We start from the raw sequence: 17,141 nt of genomic DNA on the forward strand, positions 1-17,141 counted from the left end.
CTCCCAGATAATTTATGGAATTAACTGCTTCCAGTTGCTGACCTGCTATATTGTAGCTAAATGATAAAGGATCTCTCTTTCTATGTATTCGCAGCACATTACTCTTGTCTACATTGAGATTCAATTGCCGTTCCCTGCACCATGTGTCAATTCGTTGCAGATCCTCCTGCATTTCAGTACAATTTTCCATTGTTACAACCTTTCGATATACTACAGCATCATCCGCAAAAAGCCTCAGTGAACTTCCGATGTTATCCACAAGGTCATTTATGTACACTACTGGCCATTAAAATTGCTACACCATGAAGATGACATGCTACAGACGTGAAATTTAACTGACAGGAAGAAGATGCTGTCATATGCAAATGATTAGCTTTTCAGAGCATTCACACAAGGTTGGCACCGGTGGCGACAACTACAACTAGCTGACATGAGGAAAGTTTCCAACCGATTTCTCATACACAAACAGCAGTTGACCAGCGTTGCCTGATGATACGTTGTTGTGATGTCTCGTGTAAGGAGGAGAAATGCGTACCATCATGTTTCCGACTTTGATAAAGGTCGGATTGTAGCCTATCGCGATTGCGGTTTATCGTATCGCAACATTGCTGCTCGCGTTGGTCGAGATCCAATGGTGGTTAGCAGAATATGGAATCGGTGGATTCAGTAGGGTAATACGGAACGCCGTGCTGGATCCCAACGGCCTCGTATCACTAGCAGTCGAGATGACAGGCATCTTATCTGCATGGCTGTAACGGATTGTGCAGCCACGTCTCGATCCCTGAGTCAACAGATGGGGACGTTTGCAAGACAACAACCATCTGCACAAACAGTTTGAGGACGTTTGCAGCAGCATGGACTATCAGCTCAGAGACCGTGGCTGCAGTTTCCCTTGACGCTGCATCACAGACAGGAGCACCTGCGATGGTGTACTCAATGACAAACCTGGGTGCACATATGGCAAAACATCATTTTTTCGGATGGATCCAGGTTCTCTTTACAGCATCATGATGGTTGCATCTGTGTTTGGCAACATCGCAGTGAACGCACATTGGAAGCATGTATTCGTCATCGCCATACTGTCATATCACCTGGCGTGATGGTATGAGGTGCCATTGGTTTTCGTCTTGGTCACTTCTTGTTCGCATTGACGGCACTTTGAACAGTGGACGTTACATTCCAGGTGTGTTACGACCCGTGGCTCTACCCTTCATTCGATCCCTGCGAAACCCTACATTTCAGCAGGATAATACACAACCACATGTTGCAGGTCATGTACAGTCCTTTCTGGATACAGAAAATGTTCGACTGCTGCCCTGGCCTGCACATTCTCCAGATCTCTTATCAGTTGAAAACGTCTGGTCAATGGTGGCTGAGCAACTCGCTCATCACAATACACCAGTCACTTTTCTTGATGAACTGTGGTATTGTGTTGAAGCTGCATGGCAACTGTACCTGTACACGCCATCCAAGCTCTGTTTGACTCAATGCCCAGGCATATCAAGGCTGTTATTCGGCCAGAGGTGGTTGTTGTGGGTACTGATTTCTCAGGATCTATGCACTCAAATTGCATGAAAATGTAATCAATGTCAGTTCTAGTATAATATATTTGTCCAATGAATACCCGTTTATCATCTGCATTTCTTCTTGGTGTAGCAATTTTAATGGCCAGTAGTGTATATTGTGAATAGCAACAGTCCTACAACACTCCCCTGCGGCACTCCTGTAATCACTCTTACTTTAGAAGACTTCTCTCCATTGAGAATGACATGCAGCATTCTGTTATCTAGGAACTCTTCAATCCTATCACACAGTTGATCTGATAGTCCACATGCTCTTACTTTGTTCATTAAACGACTGTGGGGAACTGTATCAAATGCCTTGTGGAAGTCAAGAAACACAGCATCTACCTGGGAACCTGTGTCTATGGCCCTCTTGAGTCTCGTGTACGAATAGTGCGAGCTGGGTTTCACACACTCATCTGTTTCGAAACCCATGCCGATTCCTACAGAGTAGATTTCTAGTCTCCAGAAAAGTCATTATTCTCAAACATAATACGTGTTCCAAAATTCTACAACTGATCGACGTTAGAGATATAGTTCTGCACATCTGTTTGACGTCCCTTCATGAAAATGGGGATGACCTGTGCCCTTTTCCAATCCTTTGGAATGCTACACTACACTGCTGCAAGAAGGGGGGCCAAGTTCCTTCGCGTACTCTGTGTAAAATCGAACTGGTATCCCATCAAGTCCAGCGGCCTTTCCTCTTTTGAGCGATTTTAATTGTTTTTCTGTCCCTCTGTCATCTATTTCGATATCTACCATTTTGTCATCTGTGCGACAATCTAGAGAAGGAACTACAGTGCTTGAGGCAAAACTTTTGTGTTGAGCCGTCAAGTACTCTGAAATCTGCTTTTTGTCACTTTTGCTAAACAGAAAAATCTTCCTACCTGTTTTAATATTTCTGTTTATGGTTGAAATCATCGGTGCAGTAATCGCTTTATGATCGCTGATTCCCTGTTCTGCATTAACTGTTTCAAATGGTTCGGGTCCGTTTGTCACCAGAAGGTCTAATATGTTATTGCCTTGAGTCGGTTCTCTGTTTAACTGCTCAAGGTAGTTTTCAGATAATGCACTTAAAAAATTTCACTGGATTCTTTGTCCCTGCCACCTGTTGTAAATGTTTGAGTCTCACAGTCTATATCTTGCAAATTAAAATCTCCACCCAGAACTATAATATGGTCGGGAAATCTACTCAAAATCTTTTCCAAATTTTCCTTCAGGTGCTCTGCCACAACAGCTGCTGAGCCAGGGGACCTATAGAGACATCCAATTACCATGTTTGAACCTGCTTTAACCGTGACCTTCACCCAAAGTATTTCACATTTCGGATCTCCATCAATTTCCTTCGATACAATTGCACTTTTTATCGCTATAAACACGCCTCCCCCTTCACTGTCCGGCCTGTCTCTGCAGTAAACATCCCAATCTAAGTTTAGAATTTCATTTCTGTTCAGCCAACTTTCTGTCCCTAGTACTATGTGGGCATTGTGACTGTTTATTAATGAGACCTTTCTATAGACGCTCTTGCAGTTTACTAATTATGAGTTATGTAATTGAAGTTCTTTTAGTAGCTTCTTTCAAATGCTACAGAAAAAATTATATAGTTCCATTAGGGGGTAAAAAGTCAATGTCGTAATTTGGCGACTATAAACAACGAAAATTGCTTGTGAGCATCAGGAACTCGCCTTATTGTCTGCTGTAATTTCACAAAAACTGCACCTTGATATATTTATTCATTCTTAATATATCTGGAATGGCCTGTCTGAGCTGCTTCACTGCAAAAGAAAGTAATGCCTGAGAAAGAAAAATATTGGCACAAGTCTCAATCAGCTTACAGTACACAATAAGGGGTATTATCACTAACTGATAAAAGGCCATACTTTCCAAGTTTCAGGGGTTATGATTTAACTGGGAATTGCATATGAGAGAATAACTACTCAATTATAATATTATGTATGTTTGCTCACTGATGAAAGAAAGTTATTTTTCTAATTTTTTGTGTATTTGAACTTTGATTTCTTAGCCATGTCCCCCTTTCAATTTCTCTTGGTATCTCCTTGAGCTTCTTGTGATTGTATCTAGCTTTTTTGGTTTACATAGTGAAAGTGCCAATTCCAAACCCTCATCTTTTCATGATTATTACACTTGGTTTTTTTTTTTTTTTTTTTTTGCCATAGGGGAGTTAAAGTCCTTGTTTGGCCATCCAGGTTTAGATTTTCCACAATGTCTCTGAATCAGTTAAGGTGACTGGTTGAATGGTTTTCTTGAAACAATACGCAGCAGATTTCTTCCTCCTGTCCTTTTCATATCAGAGATTTTGTTCATTTTTAATGACCTAATCATCAATGGGACATTAAAGCTTAACCTTACTTCAGTCATTGTGACCTAAAATATATTACCAACATTTACTCTATGACAAACTGTTGTCAAGGTAAACCTGTTTGGTAATATCTGTAGTCCAGCTACTGTTTATAATACATTTTCATTCAAGTGACAAGTTATAATAAATTCAATTTTTGTGCATGAGTTGTTCTAAAACATTTTGCAGAAGATAAAAATATTGTGTGATGTTTGTTAAAACATCTTCTGTCTATCTCTCTCTCAATTCAATTTTATAAACATTCATATTCAAAGTTGAGCTCAACAGATCTATGCATTAAGAAATAGTGACCATCATCACAAATTCGCCTATTAACAGATAGTATATTGGAAGGATGAATCCACAAGTGGTTTGAGTAATGAGAAGGAACTCTACCTTACTTAAAGTACTGGATTACTCTTATAGTTATGAAATATATCACAATAATACTTGCGGTATATCTTACAAAAAAATTCACTGTGAAAACTGGTTTCATTCTATTGTACATAGCATCATCATTCACAGCACCAAGTGGATTCTGGGTTTTGGAATGCCACAAGTGACTTCTGTGAATGCTATAGATTCCATTGTGGGTGACCATTCTTTAATCACTGAAAATTTTCACTACAATCATTTGACAATCAATTTTGAACATGGTGTCAGAATCGTAAGAACTAGTCATAATTCCTTTTATGCAAATTTTTCAAATGTGAGATGAAATGGGTGCTGTCATTCACCATTCATTGTTTGGAATAAACATGTTTGTGCAACTCTGGGATACATAACAACTGAACGTGAACTTGTAGGTGACAGATCTTGTCAGTACTTTTTTTCATTCTTCATCAACACAATTAGTGCAGCAATCTAATTAGAATTTAATGTCTACGCATCTTTGTAAATCTATTTCTTAGGCAACAGGCATAGTACATTAACATTAGCCAATTTTTTTTTAAATGTGTTGAAATAGGCATTGTAAGATATTTGTGATTTGAACACAAACAATAAAGAAATAGTAGTTTGCCAACCGCTACAATCAGATGAGCTCAGCAATGTCTTGTTCACAATGACCAGTACTGCCTCTTCCAAGGAAACATCATGAACGGGACCTCATATTTTTGCAAAATGTCAGCTCCAACAGTCAACTGCACATGAAAAGTTTGGCCATAATCTCCAAAATTTACACCTTTTAAACATTCACATACATTGGTCATCACTCAAAAGCCCCCACCCCCCAACCTGCTCGCCCTCGCCAGTACATTCACAAGACCATAAACATGTGCTATTAGAATTACGGCTCAAATTTTTGCACACAGTCAATTGCTGGGAATCATATCTTGCTAACGAGCGTTTTTCTCCATAAAATATGTGGTCAAGTCAGTGATGTTTCCTTGAGAGGGAGGGAGAGAGAGAGAGAGAGAGAGAGAGAGAGAGAGAGAGAGAGAGAGAGAGAGAGAGAGTTTTTTTGTGTACCACAACAGCAATGAATAAACGAGCATAAGACAGGCACACACATTCAGGAGTGAAAGCCACAGCAGGTAGATTTTAAAACAAGAACTTTCTTGATCTGGTGAGAGAGAGTGATGAACTGTAGAGAAAATAAACTAATATAATCAGATTATTGACGAGATCAAACACAAAAGAGAGAAGTAGGTTGATAAATTACATCAATTAGGAATTACTAGAGTGCTTAGGAAACAGTTAGGCAAGTTATCTAGATGATTTCCCTACCCACACCTCTTTTCTGAAAGTAAGAAAAGTATATATTCTCTCAAAAATAGAAGCTCAAATGGATTTGATGGTATTTCCAACAGAGTACTAAGGATTTTTTCCCATATACTAAGCTGTGTCTTACCTGAAATGTGTAATGCATCTCTTACTCAAAGCATTTTTGCAGAGAGATTGAATGAAATATGCCATTATTAAACCCCACTATAAGAAAGATGATAGGAGAAATGCCAATAACCACCAACCTGTTTCTCTGCAGACATCATTTTCATAAATTTTTGAGCAGGTGAAGTATTCTGGTTAGTATCCCACCTGAGCAACAATATTATCCAAAGTAAACCACAGTTTGGATTTCAGGGGAGTTGCTCTGCTGAGCCGCCATTTGCACATTCACTCACCAAATTGTGCAAGCCTTAAATAACAAAATAGAACCACTTGGTATTTTCTGTAACCTATCAAATGCATTTGACTGTCTGTATTGCAATATCCTCCTAGATAAACTAAAGTTTTATGAAGTTGATGGTATAGCCAACAAATGTATAATGTTGTATCTAACCTAAAGAACACAGTAAGTTGTACTTAATAATTTAACCAATGTTATTGAGGGAGATTCTTCTGACTGGGGAGAAATCACTTATGGGGTTACCAAAGGCTCAATCTTAGGTCTACCATTGTTCCTCATATATGTAAATGATCTCCCATCTAATATACAAGAAGTAGAATTAGTTCTTTTTGGTGATAACACCAGTAGTCAGATGGTACAAATCTTCTTAACAGTGTAATTGACTGGTTTTCTGCGAATGGTCTCCTTCTCAATTTTAAAAAGACACAGTACATTCAGTTCTGCACATCTAGAGGTACTAAGCCAGTGATAAGCGTAGTACACAGTGAGGAAATAAGAAATAGGATGTGAACTTCAAAAATTTTAAGTGTACATGTTGATGAGAATTTAAACTGGAAAAGCACATTTTCTAACTCCTAAAACAACTTAGTTCAGCCACATTTGCACTTAGAATAATTGAAAGTCTTGGGGAGAGACCAGTCAGTAGGATGCAATATTTTGCATATTTTCTTTCATTTATGACATACAGATTAATGTTGTGAGGTAACTCATTTTTAAGAAAGAAACACTTCATTGCCCAAAAACCGGCTGCAAGAATAATATGTGGTGCTCATCCGCGATCATCTGGTAAACATCTGTTTAAGGAGTCAGGCATTTTGACTATTCCTTCACATTATATTTATTTCCTTGTGAAATTTGTTGTAAATAATCCACTGCAGTTCAAAAAGAACAGTGATGTACATAGTCACATTATCAGAAGAAGAAATGGTATTCATTACTCCACATTAAGGTTGTCTTTAGCCCAATGCTGCAACTAAAATTTTTGATCACTTACCCAGTGATATAAAATATCTGACAGATAGCATCGTAAAATTTGAAAACAAACTGAAGAAGGTTTGGCAGCTCCTTCTGTTCTGTAGGAGAATTTCCATTATTGTAATGTGTAAAAGAGAGTGGATATGAATTACTAACTCACATCTGTTGATTGAACAAAACTAAAAAAAAATGACTTGTAGCCATATTTCCAAATTAATTGACAATATGAATGTAAAATGACTCATTCCGTATCATTACAATTTATCATCAAATTATCCCCGAGACATGAAAGTAGCTAACTGACTAACTAATCTTTTGCTAGACAAAGGAAAGCATATTTATAATTGTTTGTGCCTGCCTGCCACTTTGCAAGTAGAATTTTTTAATAGATATTGCATTCCATGTGGTTATATTTGATCTACTCAGGCTAGAAGTACAGATTATTTGCAACTATAGAAAATGTATCATAACTGTTCTCTGTTGTATTTCACAGAACATTCTGGGAGGCAGCCTCCAGAACCTTATTCCAGCTACCGATAGGCTTGTGAAGGCTAAATCAGATGGTTCTCTAGCATCAACAACAACTACAGCGACTGCTACTGATGCAAGTTTCTCCAAAATGAAATCACGGTCCCTGGAGCCATTAACAGGCCTTGCAATGTGGAGTTCAGAGCCACAGATTATAGAACTAGTGAAAGGCGATCGTGGTCTGGGATTCTCCATCCTTGACTACCAGGTGAGCGGTGGGGATGAAGCAATACAGTCTTCACCCTTGACAAAGCAGCCATTTTCCTATCACATTTATATATAACATTAATTTCCCATGCAATTAGAGTTTTTGAGTACCAGAAAGGAATCATTTCTACTTCATGAATAAAGCTCTGTACTTGTAACATGCAGTTTTGCTATGAAGAATGTACAAATTTCATTTTTTAATATAACTCTATATGAATTTGGTTTGTATTGTTTCCAGTCTATCATACTGCCATTAGCACGGGGGAAATTTAAAATGTGTTAGAAAATCCACATAGTATTTAGCCACTTTCAACATTACAAAAGAAGTAATTAGCAACTGAGAAAGATTCACAGGATTCTGTGTGTGTGTGTGTGTGTGTGTGTGTGTGTGTGAGAGAGAGAGAGAGAGAGAGAGAGAGAGAGAGAGAGAGAGAGAGGAGGAGGGAGGTAGAGGGGATGCATGCCTATTATTTGTTGTTTTAACTGACGTTGCTGTATAACTTTGAACTAAATGTGTGACTATTATTTATGTTGTGGTTTTATAGTGATGTTTTTGGCATGCAGTTGTGATTTTTAGTTTTTGACTCTACTTATTAGACTCATTTTATGATGTAATGCAGTCAGTTATGGAAAGGGATACTTAGACTGAATACGAAGATTCTTGTAGAGAATCAAAATACATATTTCTTTTATGTAAAGTATTTCTTGATATTGTGAGTTCACAGGTAGGTGTTAACTGTCAAGCAGTCAAATTCAAACTTGTAAAACTGTATTTTTCCTCAAATAAGCTTATACTTTGTGATTTGGTGTATGTCTGTTGTGTTATATGGTGGACGATAATTGAGCTTCCCATTTTGTCCCTAGGTGTGTAATTCTTAGTTTTGTAACATTTTACCTTGCACAGATATATATGAGTTCATAATGCTAGATGTTTAGATTTATGGCCTTTATTATTAAGTCTTACATGTGGTCTCTGTATATAGTATTCATCATGTAGTGCCATCTACACACTTTGAAAGCTTAAGTGACCCACACTTCTAGGAAAACTTCTCGGTAAACTATTTGCATGTAGTACGTTCTTCTTGGGAAATATAAATACTTTAAAACATTGCACTATACCAAATTCTTCTTTTTGTTTGGTAGTTGATTAGCAGCCCTTGAATTACTGTTTGTAATCACTGTCAGTTATAATCATCATTTTCATTATCATCATCATCATCATTATGAATATCAATATGAAGTATTAAAAGTAAACAATATGAAAATACACCTTCTTTTATGCTATATTATAAGATTATGATCTACGAGGATTGAAAATTATGATCTCATATTTATTTTTCTCATTTAGTTTGGAAAAAGCTGTAAGTTATATATTTAATAATGTTGTTGAATTAGTAGTCTTCATGGTGTGTCTGTAACTGATGTTTTTTGTAAAAGGAAGATGAACAAAGAATATTATAGATTTTATCTCAGTGCTGTAAGGAAAGAAAAAACAGCATGAGAGGCCAGAAAAGTGAAGAATATGTAGGCAGCCATTGGAGTGAGTCTCAAAAGTAATTTCCTTGTAGTGTAAGTAGCAGACTCAAAATCAAAAGCATTTGTTTCATTTCTCATGGACAAAATACTATTTATCAATCTCATTTTTGCTAATATGTATAAAAAATAAATAACAGTATGTGAATAGTAATATTGTAATCTGAGAGAAGTGTTTTATGTTTTAACTGACATGACAATGTTGTGGTAAGATTTATAAGTGTGTATTAGGCAATTTGCATATACTTATTTTTTTTCTAACAAAGATACAGTTATGAAGGAAATTTAATTAATTGTAGCACTATGCCTTGCTTCCATCAGATCAACTTGGCTCTTTTTATGTAGCAAAAAATTCAGGAACTGTCTGTGATGAACTTCAGTAAAATGAATAAATGACAAAAAAGTTTCATGCTAGTGTTTAACAGTGCAAGGGTTTAACAGAAATAAAAATAGCTACAAAGAAATTGTAATCATTTGGTATGAGGAAATCACTTGTTCATAACTATTCCATTTTAAGCTTCCACAAACGTAGATCAGCTACATGAAAACTATTTAAAAAAAGAAAGAGTAATATTTTTAGATATGACAGATGTATGTTTTACTTCAGACTCTGTACTATTAACTCAGACAATGTAATGGAAGTTAGAGTCCTAATGCAGAAGTGATGAGATACTCATCAAGAAATATAGTTAATTTGTGAATGGTGGTGCTAATACACTGTAGTAAAGAAAAAAGTTATCCAATTAAAAGTCAGCAAATATTTATTCACAGAGAGATATTAGGAAGCAAAGAGATGTGAGCAAATCAACAGAAAGAGAAACACAGAAGAAGGATCAAAAGAGACCATAAAAACCAGAAAGAGAGCCAAAAAGAAGGCAGAATAGAGGAAAAGGAAGAAATAAACAGCAGCTACTCTCAAAATGTGATTAGGAAGAGGGAGTGAACAAAGGAGAGGAAAAGAGTGTTTGGACTAGAAGAAATACAAAACAATGTGATCAAGAGCCAGTAGGAGAGATTAACATGTACTCAATTTGGATAGATCACTCAATTCTTTGTTGTAAAGTGTGTGTGTGTGTGTGTGTGTGTGTGTGTGTGTGTGTGTGTGTGTGTTCGTACATGGAAAGGGGTACACAAATAACTGACTGACACAAGTACCCATCCTATACCTACAGCTTTATATTAGACAATTTCCTGAGATAGGTAGCATGTTTTGTGCGTAGTCATTTTTCCACACCATTTCATATTTTAATCAGGTGTGGCATTAGTGTGCTTAATAATTGTTGTATATCAGAAAACAAACCAACCCCACAACTTGTCAAATGCCCTCAGTTTATCAGCTGACTAACAGTGTTTTCTTGAAAAAATATTTCAACAAGTTTCCTACTCATACTCTTCCAGTAAAGATCTTCATATCATCTAAAAATGACAAGTAGGAACTTTATCAAAAAATGTCTTCTAAGATTTTGACATTACTCAACAGACACAAAGACCAATGATGATATCAGTGAAGTTCACTAAAGGATCCTGTATTCTTGTAAGCCCTATAAGTGTCTTCCGTTATAGCCTAGTAAATTTAAACGAATGGCTGATCAGAGTCAGATAAAGTGTGTCTTTCGTTGAGAGTAGCAACTGATATGTGAAGTGAGAACATTAATTGTGTCAAAATTGTGTGGAGATTGTGTAGGCTGTGAAATACTACCCTCAGTTCTTGGACATAGTGGTCTCCTGTTAGTGCGAATGTAAAAAAAGACATTGCTTTAATGAATAAATTTCTTAATGAACATGGCAATCAATAAGAGGAGTGTTATGGGCATCTTCTTTTGTCTTTATTAATCTCTCTTTCAAGCTATTTGTTATACAGTCTTGTTGCATGTGGTTTGATCTTATATGTCTCAACTTGTCACAGCTTTGTCATGTCATCCAGCAGACATTTCTCTTTCTTGAAAATGTACAGCTAATCCAGATGTTTAATTATATTTAAGGAACTACCACTTGAAAACTTGTTTTTGTGTAAAGCTGTTTTGCAATACATTACAGATTTTTTTTCTTATAATTAGGCAGCAGAACTAGAACTGAAAGGGATGTATAACAAATTGCGATAACACCTTCACTTACCTTGTACGAAGATTTGGATTAAATAGGGAATGAAAATAATTCAACGCAGGAAAATTTCAAATAAGAAAAATAAGTGTGGAAATGAGATGTTGTAACATTAGTTAAATGTAGATTACTACTGAACGTAATGAGTAACTATGTAAAATGTAGGTTTTGCTATGTTCCAAACACAAGTAAGCATAGGGATGTCATGTTGAATGCAGATATTTCCACATTATGTTTGCTTTTTATTGTCAGTATGACTAATAGACATTGTGTGTTCTTGTTGTATGTGCTCATTTCTGTAACAGCAGTGATGTGAACTTCAGAGTCTTGATATCAGATTAAAGAGATTTAGTTTCTTAGCAGCATCTGATACAGATCAGCAGCAAGGAACGAACGTAATTGTGTGCAAGGAAAAGTGTATTTAAATGCAAGAACAAGAAAGTTAGTTCATCATCTTGACTGTTAAGAGAAATTTTTTTTCTCTTGAAGTAAGCATATTGCATTTTGTATGAGGAAACTGATATGTTAATTTAGGCTTTGGCTTTTACCAGAATATTCTAACTCAGTACAGCTATAAGTTAAAACTCAGGATGGAAAAAATGTATCAAAAGTTAACATAGATACTACAGATGATAGAATTACATTGAATGGCTTTGGTGATGTTAAAGAAAGATAGTTGAATCAAAATATGTGAACCTTCCTAATCACAAGACACCAGAATAAGTGGTCTGCCACAAAATGTGACCCATTTTGTATGAATTGTGTGTATAACAACACTGTAGAAAACTGAGGTACTGTTTAGTGAAGACCAGACCATGCACAGCCCTTATTTTCAGTTTTACTTGTTATCCTATTTTAAAGTAGATACTATTTGCACAGGTACTGTAATACAAGTTTCTTTAGTAGATGTTATGAGTTTGAAATTGAAACTAATTTTTGGACTGAAAGTAAAACAATCCTCTTGCTGCCTTTTCCAATAAAGGTGTATAAATATCAGTTATAATCAATGTTTTATGTATTTGTGTGAATATTATCAATACTCTTGTTTTTTTGTCAAATTTGTGCAAGAGAGACAGTGACTTTGTGACATAAACATTAATCACATTCATTTATTGAAAATGTGCATTTTCATCATTGAAATTTCATTTTCAGTAAACTATCATTCCTGATTTACAAACAAATACTTGTCACTCATGTTTTTGCACTATGGAAAGCTTTAATTAATGTACTCATTACTGACTGTCCAGTATTAATTTACCATTTTGCATGTTCTGTCTCATTCCTGCTATGAAATTTGTATAGCATACTCTTGGAAGAATATACAGAGCTTTCAAAATAAAGCACAAAGCAATATTTCTCTTGTATACTCAGAGTGTAGAAAATTATAGAGTAAATTGAGCTAGTGTAATCTTTCAGGGATACATGACTTAAATAAATGGATTTAAAGTCCTTATTATTTACTGAAAGATGCACCAGGACACTCAAATAATTATATGCAAAAAGCATTATTTTACCTTACCCTGTTACTTAGCCAATACTTTATAGATTTCTACACTCTCTCTTTTGTCTTTACACTGAAGAGTTTTCCTTCCTTCAGCACACCTCCTTTCTCTAGCCACATTTACCAGTTTTTACTGAGAAAACTGATCCTTCTGAATTCTTGTGTTTTGGACATGCTTTCCTGTTGTCAATGTAACTATCGTGTATTGAGCTTGTGGCCTAATTGCATCCCTGTTCAAATATTGATGCAAGTGGTGTTCTTTATTATGTTACATGTTTCCTATTCCATCAGTATTGTCTTAAGCATCATGCACTACATTAACACTATGTTTCACTGAATTGATCCTTGTACATTACATCTTCTAACAGACTGGCATTGTGACTGTATAGTCTTGTATTAGGCACTAGCCTATACAGTAGTTTTATAATGTCTTGGGAGGTTTAAGGGAGCATTTATAATTGGATCCAGAATTTAGGAAAAAAGTAAAAAAAAGATGAATAGTTTTCCCTATTTCAGTAATTGAGAGAAATATGGATGCCCTTGGTAAGTGTGCTCCCCTTTCACTTTGACAGTTACTGTTTGCATATAAGTCATTACATTGCTATTGGGAGCTAGTAGAGTTCCCAGACATGCAAAGCACGACGGCGTTGACTAGTCTGGCATGGTTGCAGGATCCAATGAACCCCAACGAGACAGTGATTGTGATTCGGAGCCTGGTGCCTGGTGGCGTTGCACAACTGGATGGGAGGCTGATCCCAGGTGACCGTCTGCTTTTTGTGAATGATACTGGTCTGGAGAACGCATCGTTGGATCGTGCAGTGCAGGCACTGAAGGGAGCACCAAAAGGCGTGGTGCGCATCGGTGTTGCAAAACCGCTGCCGATCCCTGACAGTGCTTCGCACAGCCAGGTAAGCGAGGAACGTGATCGGAGCAGAAGTGGGGCTAATGCAGCATCGGCTGCTGCTGCCACCACCAGCACCACCACCCACCATGTGGAATATTATTCTGACAGATATAGAAAGCGCGATTTTCTTGCTCCTGTGGGAGGGGATGTGTCACCAGAAGGAGGGACGGGGCCCCTTGTCAAATCTGAGAGCTTCTGACAGCTGTGAGCTTCTGCTTCAGTTTAATATAATTGTTCCAATTTGCTTCGTAAGCTGTCTTTTCTTGCCATTTTAAAATTTGAACAGTCTTTACACATTTTTTTTCTTTGCTTCTGTTTATTTCACTATACATTGTGAGCTGTTGGTGCTGTAGTAAAGATTTATTAATACTGGCAAAGCAAATTTTAGTTGGAAAAACATAACTTCGCTTGCTTCTGTAGATATGAATTTTGGATGACAATTTCTCAATAATTTGTAACTGCATGAATTTGTTTCAAAGTTATTTATGTGCATAATGCTGTAGTTAGCAAAAACCAGCTACAGCTGTGTGAATGGTGGATGGTGAAATAGTGGATCTGAAAACTTATTATATAAAACCAGTTTCAATGTGTACCAGTGAAATTCAAAATTTTAAAGAAAACTGCACATCCACATGCAACTGTTAAGCTTCATTCAGCTGATCCTGGCTTTTGCTTACAGTAAAACTTGATTGATAGCTTCTGAAATCTTAGTGAAATGTTTATTCAAAGATTTTAACTGCATGAATTGTGGCACTGATTATCTTGCTGTCAGGAAAACCAGAAACAAGACATTTCTGGCTAATTAACTCACTTCACAATGCTACTCCTGGTATCTTCACTCTTGGGTGCACTTTTTATGCTCGAGGCAATCAAAGGGATCTCAAATGATCATGTTTTCTCCCTTTCCTGTATTGGAAATAATAATAAACTAGTTAATATGAGAAATATTTTATTTATTACATGGAGCAAATGTTATTTTATTGACTCAGTTTTTCACTCACAGTGTTGTGTGTAAAAAAAATTAATTTAATTTTATGTCTTATCAATATTTATTAAGAATGGACCAATATAATGTCTGTATGTTGTAAAACTATTCTGTAAGCTTTCTTTTCACTGGATCATGTGACATGGTGCAGGAAGCAGCTCTGCTGACAGTGCTGTCATTGTTGTGAGCCTCCAGTTATCATTTAAGATTAGGGATGCCAAATAAATTAATTTGATAAAGTCATTTATAAAGATTGTGTCTTAAATTTTTGAATGGTCTTCTTACCTTTGAATACACAGAAACTTAAGTGAATTTTATCATTTCTTAAAGTAATAGAAAATGAAAATAAAACAAGTTTTAAGCATTATATTATATTAAGCACTGTTGTACCAGTAGCAACTGCCTGGAAGATGAACAACATTTAATAAGTCTGTGATCAGAATTTTCAATATTGGTTTTGGTCTCATTAGTCACCCAAAATTACAGGATCTCTGTTAAAAGTAGTGTGGCTAACATTGATTATTAATGTTCTTTTGATGTGTTCCCATTCTGAAACTAAATTGGAATATATCTCTGTATGGCATAATAATTTTTTATTGTAAATGATTATGGTTATGGAACAAGATCTACAAAACAAGAAAATGCAGAGGCATGACTGATCAGCCATATACTTCATAGCATCTTAAATATATGAAACTATTATCTAATTTGGTATCAGCTTCATGGCTTAAATGGATATTAAAAAAACTGAATTCATGTTTCAGTCATGCTCATGTGACATTTATAGTACAAGATTTACATAACAGCAATCTAGGCTCTAAAATTATTATTTGGATTTTTGAATTATGTGTTCATTAAATCCTATGATATAAAACAATCACACATCAAATTCAGCATTTATTAACAATAAAATGTTGTAAGGTTTATTAACTAATCAACTTTTTAACTAAAACTCTGAACTAATGTTTGTTTTCTATTAAACCTATGTTCTGTTTACTCCTTCTGCAGTGTTAAATAGTCTCTTTATTGTCTCATGCTCCAAAACTACTTGTGCATGCCATGTTCGTGCTATTTAATTTTTCCTAGTGTGCTGTGCATGGAATGTACAAACAGTTTTGATACTGGCAACCTGTGTACTGTTCAAGAGGGAAGAATGGAAATCAGACCTTCCTTTCATTAGAACAGTTACACATGAAATAACAAGTGTTTTCATGACAACAGTAATATCACTGTACAAGAAGTATCTCTATATATTTTCAAGTTAATCTGAATATTATTGTGAAGTGGCATCCCTAGTCAAGACTTCCCTCAGGCTCTTTTTTGGCACTGTTTTATTCTTGGTAGTTGTATTTGAGGTGAAACACATGGAAGCATGCAGCAGTAGTTACATTTTATGTAGGCATTAAAGATTAAGTTAAGCTTGCATTGCTCACTCCTGCAACTTAAAAAAAACTAATGTTTTGTATTATTTGTAGATCTTTCTGACTTATAGAGTTTTTTAATTCTTATACTTTGGTCTCAAAGGATTGTCATCATTTTGGTATAATTATCATTCATTTAGTGCTGGTTTTTGAGCAGGCATAGAATACTTGTAACACAAGCATACTCTCAGCTGATTTTTCTGTGACAGTGTGCTTATGATCAAATAAGAAAAATTTTGATGGGAAAGATTCTGTTTACTTGTAAGTACAATTTGTAAAAAATGAGGCTAAATAAAAATTTCCATTACCATAGTTTGAAGTTTTTTGAAATGAATTTCCTTTCATTTAATATCCAGTAAATACAATATAAATCCATGTTTATTACTTCCTGCGTGTGAAACACTGAACTGGAAAACCTACACTTCCTTAAAGTTTTCATTGACTTCAAACTAGCTGGTTTGATCACGGAAGACATGCACAGGCACATTTACACAGGGAAACAGAATGGTTGTATACACTAGGCATTTACTTCACAGCATATCTGTTTGCTGCTTAATTGTCCCCAACTTAGTGTAATGCAAGAACTTAGATACTGACTGCTGCATTGCTGTAACTGTTCAGCTTTTTATCTCATTTTGTGTTTAACTCTGGTGTTGCTTATTTACTCTTCGTAGTTCTGTTGTTTGCCTGCTGTTTATCTTTGCATTCTCCTCTCTTTGCTTGAATTTTCCTGCCACAATCTAATACCTTTTTTAAATAAAGCCAATCTTAAACTTATTCCCTTATAAATTGAACTTGACATTTTAAGTAAGCTTTCAAAAGTGATTTAAATTCAGTGAAACAGACCTGCCAGATTTTTGAAATGTAGTTTTAAATCTGTTTGTGATGATAAGTTCTTTGGAACTCAAGTGTTCTTTTCTTATGAAAACATTTTTTTA

General features: G+C 35.7%; 1 protein-coding gene across 3 annotated transcripts in view; it reads left to right on the forward strand.

The window, feature by feature from the left end:
- Positions 1-16,515, forward strand: part of LOC126189017 (patj homolog) — a 490,590-nt gene extending 474,075 nt beyond the window's left edge. For all 3 annotated transcript variants that reach the window (XM_049930836.1, XM_049930835.1, XM_049930837.1), the window contains 2 exons: positions 7,518-7,760; positions 13,565-16,515. In XM_049930836.1, coding sequence (XP_049786793.1) covers positions 7,518-7,760; positions 13,565-13,996 — 675 coding nt within the window. In that variant the 3' untranslated portion in view covers positions 13,997-16,515. The remainder of the gene's footprint in view (positions 1-7,517; positions 7,761-13,564) is intronic.
- Positions 16,516-17,141: the final 626 nt, after the last annotated feature.

This window comes from Schistocerca cancellata, chromosome 5 (genome assembly GCF_023864275.1).
Source record: "Schistocerca cancellata isolate TAMUIC-IGC-003103 chromosome 5, iqSchCanc2.1, whole genome shotgun sequence".
Lineage (NCBI taxonomy): Eukaryota > Metazoa > Arthropoda > Insecta > Orthoptera > Acrididae > Schistocerca > Schistocerca cancellata.